The 9,947-nt window shown below is 42.3% G+C and overlaps 1 protein-coding gene across 2 annotated transcripts; it reads right to left on the bottom strand.

Moving 5' to 3' along the window:
• Positions 1-5,596: 5,596 nt before the first annotated feature.
• Positions 5,597-9,854, bottom strand: c22h9orf85 (chromosome 22 C9orf85 homolog). Of its 2 annotated transcripts, XM_053610632.1 has the most exons (5): positions 9,268-9,854; positions 9,052-9,158; positions 8,548-8,661; positions 7,481-7,528; positions 6,255-7,395 (listed from the first exon to the last, which is right to left on the bottom strand). In XM_053610632.1, exons 1-5 carry the CDS (start codon positions 9,367-9,369, stop codon positions 7,323-7,325), a joined length of 444 nt encoding a protein of 147 aa, XP_053466607.1. In that variant the 5' UTR covers positions 9,370-9,854; the 3' UTR covers positions 6,255-7,322. The 2 variants fall into 2 exon arrangements, with proteins under 2 accessions (XP_053466606.1, XP_053466607.1); XM_053610631.1 differs by lacking the exon at positions 7,481-7,528 and having other exon boundaries at positions 5,597-6,393; positions 9,268-9,600.
• Between the last annotated feature and the right edge of the window lie 93 nt (positions 9,855-9,947).

The following is a 9,947-nucleotide window of genomic DNA, read 5'->3' as shown; positions in this document are numbered from 1 at the left end:
CGGGGTACACCCTGGACAGGGTGCCAATCCATCGCAGGGCACATTCACATACACATTCATACACTACGGACACTTTGGACATGCCAATCAGCTTACCATGCATGCCTTTGGAGGAGGAAACCCCCGCAGCATGGGGAGAACATGCAAACTCCGCACACACAGGGCCACGGTGGGACTCGACCCCCGACCCTGGAGGTGTGAGGCGGACGTGCTAACCACTAATCCACCGCGCGCCCTTAACAGCAATAATTCCATGTACAATTCTCCACTGTATATCTCCAGCTCTTGTAGTTAATGGCTTTTAGTTAATGCTAAACACACACACCTCCTCCATATGGTGGAGCCACTGGAGCGGGGCCTGCCACAGAGTGCAGCTTTTATACAGTATGAATTAAAGCCTGTTGGCACAGCTCCATCCACAGGACCAGATCTGGCCCTCACTTTTTAGTGAGATCAGTCAGTGACATCTGAATAATTAGGCAAACAACCTACAGCAATAGCCAAGAACAAGAATCGGAGGCTATCATGGGCACGGGCTCACCGAAACAAACCAGGTGATTTTTTTTCTAATCCACCGCTGTCTAGTTTGGGTGAGTCAGTGCCCATGGTAACCTTCGATTCTTGTCCTTGACTGACAGGAGTGGAACCTGATGTGGTCTTCTGCTGTTGTAGCCCATCCACCTCAAGATGCAATGATTTGTGTATGCTGAGATACTTTTCTGCTCAACACGGGTGTAAAGAGTGATTATTTGAGTTACTAGATCAATCCTGGCATGTCGAACCAATCTGGTAGTTTTCCTCTGAACTCTCTTATCGACCCACAGAACGGTCACTCGGTCAGTGTTTTTTTGTTTTGCGCACCATTCTGTGGAAACTCTAGAGACCGATGTGTGTAAAAAATCCCAGGAGATCAGATTTCAGTTTCTGAAATACTCAAACCAGCTCGTCTGGTACCAACAACCCCAACAACCTTTTTATCTTACATAGGGCATACTTAGTCTTAATATTCAGGATGAAATATTTATGATTTAAAAAAAAAATGTCATAACCAAAATAGAAAATCCAATTGTCCATAATGATCATGCCACCTGACCGTCGTGATCTTTCCTCTGGATGACAGCATGGCTTGTGATCAGGGACGAAACCGGTCTGAGTATTATAACTCTTTATTCTTTTTTTCCCCCCCTCACTTGCTCTTTCATGAAGATAGATCAGCATCATGTCCTAGACCACAAGGCAAAATTTGTCCCCACTGGTATCATGGTGGCATCGTCTGCCACGCAAGAAGAAACACTTCACAGTTCAAGATAGAACTGGAGACCTGGAGTAAAGCTAAATGGGTAAATGAGCAGGGAATCTAAAGAAGTATGATGTCATATTGTCTGCATATCATGGTGTAACACTTCCCCTGGGTCGGGTCAGGAATGAGAAGGCCCTCCATTCACAAACCGGCACTCGACCACGCCGGGATTGCAGACGGTGTGGATGGATGAAGACAATCGCGTAACCTTATGGTGAGAAAACTGACTTTGAACATGCAGGTGGTGAATTACAGTGACGCTAAACTGTGCTGAGAAATGAGATGTGATATGAACTCCCATGGGGCCATGCGGTCATGGAGATCTCATTTGAAGCCTCACTTTCCATGTCTAGGGAAACAGACCTAGCACCAAAACAAATCTCTTTTTTCCCCCTAGTTGTAACATTACATCATGATCTGCAGTAGATTACCACACTGTAATATAGTGTATACACTACACCAGTGGTTTTCAAAGTGGGGGCCGCCAGGGGGCGCCCGGGGGGCCTCAACAATTTGGTGTGAAAAATAAATACAGTGAGGGAAAAAAGTATTTGATCCCCTGCTGATTTTGTACGTTTGCCCACTGACAAAGAAATGATCAGTCTATAATTTTAATGGTAGATTTATTTGAACAGTGAGAGACAGAATAACAACAAAGAAATCCAGAAAAACGCATGTCAAAAATGTTATAAATTGATTTGCATTTTAATGAGGGAAATATGTATTTGACCCCTCTGCAAAACATGACTTAGTACTTGGTGGCAAAACCCTTGTTGGCAATCGCAGAGGTCAGACGTTTCTTGCAGTTGGCCACCAGGTTTGCACACATCTCAGGAGGGATTTTGTCCCACTCCTCTTTGCAGATCTTCTCCAAGTCATTAAGGTTTCGAGGCTGACGTTTGGCAACTCGAACCTTCAGCTCCCTCCACAGATTTTCTATGGGATTAAGGTCTGGAGACTGGCTAGGCCACTCCAGGACCTTAATGTGCTTCTTCTTGAGCCACTCCTTTGTTGCCTTGGCCGTGTGTTTTGGGTCATTGTCATGCTGGAATACCCATCCATGACCCATTTTCAATGCCCTGGCTGAGGGAAGGAGGTTCTCACCCAAGATTGGACGGTACATGGCCCCGTCCATCGTCCCTTTGATGCGGTGAAGTTGTCCTGTCCCCTTAGCAGAAAAACACCCCCAAAGCATAATGTTTCCACCTCCATGTTTGACGGTGGGGATGGTGTTCTTGGGGTCATAGGCAGCATTCCTCCTCCTCCAAACACGGCTAGTTGAGTTGATGCCAAAGAGCTCCATTTTGGTCTCATCTGACCACAACACTTTCACCCAGTTGTCCTCTGAATCATTCAGATGTTCACTGGCAAACATCAGACGGGCATGTATATGTGCTTTCTTGAGCAGGGGGACCTTGCGGGCGCTGCAGGATTTCAGTCCTTCACGGCGTAGTGTGTTACCAATTGTTTTCCTGGTGACTATGGTCCCAGCTGCCTTGAGATCATTGACAAGATCCTCCCGTGTAGTTCTGGGCTGATTCCTCACTGTTCTCATGATCGTTGCAACTCCACGAGGTGAGATTTTGCATGGAGCCCCAGGCCGAGGGAGATTGACAGTTCTTTTGTGTTTCCTCCATTTGCGAATAATCGCACCAACTGTTGTCACCTTCTCATCAAGCTGCTTGGCAATGGTCTTGTAGCCCATTCCAGACTTGTGTAGGTCTACAATCTTGTCCCCGACATCCTTGGAGAGCTCTTTGGTCTTGGCCATGGTGGAGAGTTTGGAATCTGATTGATTGATTGCTTCTGTGGACAGGTGTCTTTTATACAGGTAAGAAGCTGAGATTAGGAGCACTCCCTTTAAGAGTATGCTCCTAATCTCAGCTCGTTACCTGTATAAAAGACACCTGGGAGCCAGAAATCTTTCTGATTGAGAGGGGGTCAAATACTTATGTCCCTCATTAAAATGTAAATCAATTTATAACATTTTTGACATGCGTTTTTCTGGATTTTCTTGTTGTTATTCTGTCTCTCACTGTTCAAATAAATCTACCTTTAAAATTATAGACTGATCATTTCTTTGTCAGTGGGCAAACGTACAAAATCAGCAGGGGATCAAATACTTTTTTCCCTCACTGTAAATGTATGTTTTCTCTTTCTCACTTTCAGACACACACACACACACACACACGCACACACACAATCAATTCCTAATGTAATGTAAAGATGTAAGATGTAATTATTAATTTAAAAAAAAAGGGGATATATTCAGAAGTCTGTATTTTTAATTTGTTTTAAAGACATCTTGCAAAAGGGCGGCCTCGATCAAATTTTAATGCCATTTGGGGGGCCTTGCCCTGGAAAAGTTTGGGAACCCCTGCACTACACCAATTCTCATAGCGGTGTACAGTATATTATTCAGTTGGGTGCAAAGATTCATTCCAGACTCGATATTTCTGATAAGGCTCGACTGATTTGTTACAGTACGTACACTGGAATAAAGGTGAACGACCCGGCACAGACTTTCAGTTATAGTTTTACCTCAGACTGTTGTCCTGACACATCCTAACATCTCCTCACAGAAAAATCTACAGTATCAACAAAGATACAGTTATGGTTGTTAAATACCAACGTATTTAAAATGTGTTTATCCGGCTTAGATGATGAAAGTGTGAACTGATTTGCGGTGACGCTTCCCTCTAAGGTGACAACGGCAGCAAGATAATTACTCGCCTACTGACTGTATCGATGTATATGCAGGGGAGGAGGTGATAAATTCATTAGCCAGCCCACCAAGTGGAATCTTCTGGACTCCAAGCAAGACACAGACGAGGCCGGGGAGGGTTTAGTAGTCCACTGACGTGGTAGAATGGGTGAAAACGGAGGCCTGTGCATCACTTGCAGTTAATACTTCGCCCAAGTTGTAAAACGGTTAAGTCTGCTGTGTTACGTAGTAAGAGCTTTCAGACCCACTGAAAATTTTCCGGCTAATCCTCTCATATGCAGACGGTTTGCTGCTGCTAGGCACTTTATTTCATGCAAGTTCGCTAAGACATGGCATAAGCCAGGTATAATAAAAGAAAAGAAAGTAGAAAAATGGATGAAGGAATGGAGTGTGTGGCACAGTTCTTGAAGCAATATTGCATCATCGATATGATTTATAGCTCGATTATGCCTTACGGTTGTTTACGAGGTCGTGTGTGCGTTTCCTCGAGGGCCTTTTTTTTTTTAATGGTTTGCCAAATAATAAACTGTCATTTGGAATAAATGTGGGATGATACAGGCAGCCAGTGTAAGCTAGAGAGTTGGAATGAAACGACAAAGTGCACGAATTTAATCTTGTTAAAGTTTTTCAGGAAACTGCCGAATTTAAACCATCCAGGAACACCTACACTGCAAATCTGACTCCCGCTGATATACAAGCTCTTAAATCAGAACTTTGATCACCTTTTCACTTTGTCAAATCAACGTAAAGATTAGAGCTTAAAGGCAAACATTAACCACTGGCCCACTCCCTGTGGAGAACAGGAGGTGTATGCGCTGATCAATATATGGAGCACCAGTAAAGCTGCAGTTTCCCCTCACGAAGGCCTTCTTCCAAACCGAGTCCTGCCGTGGAGATGGTGTCGAATAGGTGATGTTCTCCTAGCTTTTACATTACATCGTGTAGGAGGATCTGAAACCATTTCGTGCAGCAAATATGCAGAAATAGAGGAAATTATTCTATAGCATCTGCAGTTTGTATGGTTTTTTTTTTTTTTTTAAAAGTCATATGGCCGAGTTCCCGAAACACTCACGAGGAAGTGGTTTTTGCTTAAAATAGTGATCTTACTGATCATACCAAGTGATCACTTCCTGTCATGAGGGGAATCCTCAGGATCATGCATTACATTACATCACAGCGTTCATTTCACATATTCTTTTCCATTTGTAAGCAAATTTAAATAGTTTAAAAAAAAAAAAAAAAAAAGGCACTACGCAAGGCTTTTGCTTTTCTCCAAATATATTACTACGTTCTTGGTCTTTTTTCAGCTGGAATCTTCTAACATTTAACCTAAAGAGATTAACAAAACAACAACAATAATACTAATACTAATAATAATAATAATAATAATAATAATAATAATAATAATAATAATAATGTTTAATTTAAATTGTTGCTTCCCCCCCCGCCCCGCTCGAAATATTCACTGGAAGTAAGGAATAATAGTTTGTTGGATGATGATACTTCCAGGAGCAGCTTCTTGTTTTTTTAAATAAATTATTTCATGAAGCAGGTCAGTCAGAAATCAGAAGTGACATGTCATTTTTTTAATACTGTAACAATTTACAGAACAATGTAGGACAAAAACTAAATACAAGAAAATCTGTATGAAAATGATGAAAATCTTTTTTTTCCCCCCTGTAAGATCGGTCATGTGATTCAGTGCAGAGTTGAAAGGTCGTGGAAATTTTAGGAATTAACGCTTTAACAGAAATGTCTTCAGAGGAGTAAGATCTGGAAGTGGCTCTGCGCTAGTGATGCCAGGGGAAGGTCGTGAGTTCAAATCCTCAGACTGCCAGTCAGTCAGTGATACAGCTCGGAGACCGTTAACTCTGAGCTGCTCAGCTCCGTGTGTGGATTTAATCACTTGTGTGCGGCGTAGTACAAACGCGTATCCCGGAATACACAGGACCCTTCACTTATTCTTGGCAGACAAACGGTTTCTTTTTTAAAAATCCATTCTGCACAGTTGAGTTTTGAATGGACTTGTTCTTCCACCTTCCAGTTAGTTCCTTCTATTAGCGATGTATGCCAAACCAGTAAAAAAAAAAAAAAAAAAAAAAAAAAAAAAAGTCTTTCAACTCTACCATAAGGCTCGAAGGCTGCACGCTCGAGTTCATTGCTCGTCATGCTAGTGACACTGAGGATCATTACGGACACAACGCCTCCTTAATTTTTTCCCGTCTCCTCAGAATCGCAATCGCTGTCTATTTCACCCAGATCATCCAAATCATCCTCCTCGTCTGTTCGATGGGCGTCTCGCTTTTTTCTCCTCCGGTTTCCTTTCGGCTCTTCTTCCTCCACTTCCTCGTCTTCCTTTTTGTCCAGCCTGCAAAAAGTAAAGCGTTATGATGATGATGAATTCTCATCGGCATCTAATAAAAACAAAACAGAACACAAATTCCCGCTTACGCACTCGCTGACATGGTAAAGACGATCCTCTACGTAAAATTTCTAAAACCGATTACTGTGAAGACAACATCCATGACATGATCAAGGTTAAATAACCAATTGAGCCAGTGACAGTATTTTGAAGTGAGCTGAACAGAAACTTTAATAAATGCAATGTACCATGTCTCCACTAGAGGACAGTTTATATACACAGCTCAGCACTGCTCTACGTTTGTAACACACCTGCCACCACTTAACACCATTAGCTCATCATCAAACCCTATGTGACATTAAAAAGAGTTTGTCTGACCAGGAAACATACTAAAATGATTAAAGGATCAATAGCAGAAGCATAACTAATAACAGCAACTTATTATTTAGTCAAGAGCAATAAGAACCTTTCCTATCAGTGCATGCCCGAGTGCTTTATTCTTCATAGTTAGTGGTGAGTAATTAATAATTTCATGCGTTTGCTGTAGGAAAAGGTCTGTGATTGGTCATCTGGCATGTCAATCAAACTGCCTCTTTCTGGGAATACGGGTTCTTGGCCGTGATTATTGATGAAACATACCAGAATCTGTAGCGAACGCTAGTGTGTGGTTAGTGATACTAACATCAAAGCGGTCATCCAAAGCATCCGGTCATCTGCCGTCATCATCTCTTACGTCAACACTGACTCGCATACCAAGAACGGAACATGAACGGACTGTGTGTCAGGCCCCAAAAATAAGTGCAATCCATCTACATCAAAATACATCCAGCTTTAAAAGTATCCTCTGACCCCTACCTCATAGCACACCTCAGATTTCAGCCTCTTCCCTCTGCCAAATGATTCAGATGCTTGACTAAAAGCAAGCCGCTTCAGTTTCATTCCAGCTGAGGACTCGACTCGCTGCAAACTCCTGCTTCTTTAACTACCTTCAAGTCGAAACTACCAAAACTATCGACATGTCTGCAGAGTCAATACTCGGTCACTCTGTTCAATCTGCACTTCATTTCTCTTACAGGTGTAAAAAAGTATTTACCTGATTTCTTCTCTCTTTGTGTACATCTCGTAATAAATAGTTTTAGACCTTCAAACGAAATACAACATAAGACAAAGCAAAAAAAAAAAGTTATCCAACACCTTATCACCTGTGTGAAAAACTAATTGCCCCCTTAAACTTAAAATCTAGTTGTGCCACCTTTAGCAGCAATAACTGCAATCAAACGCTTCTGATAACTGGGGATCAGTCTTTCACTTACTTCTAGGACTTACTCCAAAGCTTTGGATCATTGTCTTGCTGCATAATGCAGTTGCGCTTGAGTTTCAACTTACAGACTGAAGACTGGACATTCTCCTTGAGGATTTTCTGGTACAGAGCAGAAGTCATGTTTCCCTCAATTACTGCAAGTCGCCCAGACCCTGAAGCAGTAAAGCATCCCCACACCATCACACTTCCTCCACCATGCTGGACCGTAGATATGATGGTCTTTTTGTGGAATTCTGTATTTGGTTTACGCCAGATGTAACGGGACCCCTGTCTTCCAAACATTTCCACTTTCAACTCATCAGTCCACAGAACATTCTCCCAAAAGGTTTGAGGATCATCAAGGTGTGTTTTGGCAAAATTCAGACGAACCTTAATGTTCTTCTGGGTTAGCGGTGGTTTTCACCTCAACACTCTTCCATGGATGTCATTTTTGCCCAGTGTCTTTCTGATAGTAGAGTCATGACCACTGACCTTTATTGATGCAAGAGAGGCCTGTAGGTCCTTTGATGTTGTCCTTGGCTCTTTTGTGACTTCCTGGATGAGCCGTTGCTGTGCTCTTGGAGGAATTTTGGAAGGTCAAAACAATTGGCCTTGCTGTTCCAATATTTTCAGAGGGGACTGTAGTTGGCACTGATGTATTTTTGTTGTAATGTATCGTCATTACTGTTCAATCAATACTGCTTTCAGTTTATTTGTTCTATTGCAACACTTGCACATACTCAGCTAAAATGTCTACCGTTAACTGTTACACCCCCCCCCCACACATACACACATTTTATTTTCATTACCAGCAACATGGTTGTGCAGCAATAAAATAATTTTGAATCTTGTATACTCACGGAATGACCACCTCTTCACTCTGCCCACATTTAGCACACCGCTGCAGCTGGAGTGCACAGGGCCGACACATGATGTGATACGCATCCTTCACTGTCTTCTGCAGACACTTAACACTAGGGGGCGACAGAGCACCGGCATGTTAATATGGATGCTACCACTTTGAAGTTTCTTAATGTCTCGCTGTTTTGTCATTCCTACTGCGCTGAACCTTTAATTAATGATCAAGCTTCTTTTGAAGCAGTTACAAAGCATGACAAAAATAAACACGAGGAGTATGTTCTACAGGAGGACCTAGCAGGTGTCAGATTTCTTAAGACCTACATTCAGCGAGGAGATACCTGTGGTAACTATGGTAATGTTCTACTCGGTGTAGGATGACGCCTGTACGTTTAGCGCGTTCAGAAAAAAAACATTACGTCTTAAAACGCTTTACTTAACAATAAATGCATAAGAAAAGTCTCCTCTCACACACATGCTGTCAAATAAAAGTCCGAGTGTCTCACCATTTGCGAGGTTGTGTGAGAGACTTGTATTTGCTGTATTTGACCTTCCACTCCAGGATGTCCTTACAGCGCTGACACACACCGTCATGCACCTTCGCGTTGGCTTTCTGAACACAAAAGCGGGGGGAAAAGAAGTCGTCAGCTGATACGGACTAGCTTTACATGCTAATAGTGCTAATTAGCTCCTGGGCTAATTTTGCTAGCTTAGCCGCTTACCTTCACTTGAGGACTCGCGCCGTGTTTGTCATTCTTAAAAGCGGTCGTGTTTTGATATTTTTGTCCTCGAGTTCGAGACGTGGCGCCTTTCTGAGAACTCATTTCTGGCTGTGTGTCAGGAATTTAGTCAACTTTAAATACGATACAGTTTAGTAGAAATAGCTGTCAGAAACCACGTGGCTTCACTTTTTACACGGTGACGTAATGCACCAATACCGGAAGAAAACACTGAAACCGCATTCCGACAAACCCCGCCTCCTACTCTGCGATTGGCCAAAAAAAAAAAGTAGACGTGGATGTAGCTGCATCTATCGGCTTCTATTACGGGACGTCAACGCGTTCGCCATATTGGAAAGGTCGAAAGAGGGTCCCCTATGATTGAAACGGCTGTAACGTACTTCATGCGGCCTGACTGACACAAACAGCAATTATGTTTAGCAACCGGAAGTTGAGTGTTTTCCAATAACAGCACGTCCAAACATATTTTATACCTCTTATACCACAACATGTCAACAGTTGCAGTTGTTTTTATTTAATGAAAGACATGTCATAAGTTTTACCCGCTTATAGTTACATATAATACTGTGGAAGGTCCATGAAGTCTTTCCCTCACTAGCCTCTCATTTTTTCCCCCCATTCTTTGGAATATATATATATATATATATATATATATATATATA

The sequence above is a fragment of the Ictalurus furcatus genome, chromosome 22, assembly GCF_023375685.1.
Source record: "Ictalurus furcatus strain D&B chromosome 22, Billie_1.0, whole genome shotgun sequence".
Lineage (NCBI taxonomy): Eukaryota > Metazoa > Chordata > Actinopteri > Siluriformes > Ictaluridae > Ictalurus > Ictalurus furcatus.
This window is presented reverse-complemented; position numbering and strand designations above follow the sequence as displayed.

Coding starts and splice junctions, on each gene's coding strand:
- c22h9orf85 (XM_053610631.1), bottom strand. CDS start 9,369: ATGAGTTCTCAGAAAGGCGCCACGTCTCGAACTCGAGGACAAAAATAT. Junction 8,662..9,051: donor CTCACACAACCTCGCAAATG/GTGAGACACTCG, acceptor GTCGCCCCCTAG/TGTTAAGTGTCTGCAGAAGA. Junction 6,394..8,547: donor AGTGAAGAGGTGGTCATTCC/GTGAGTATACAA, acceptor TACTTTTTGCAG/GCTGGACAAAAAGGAAGACG.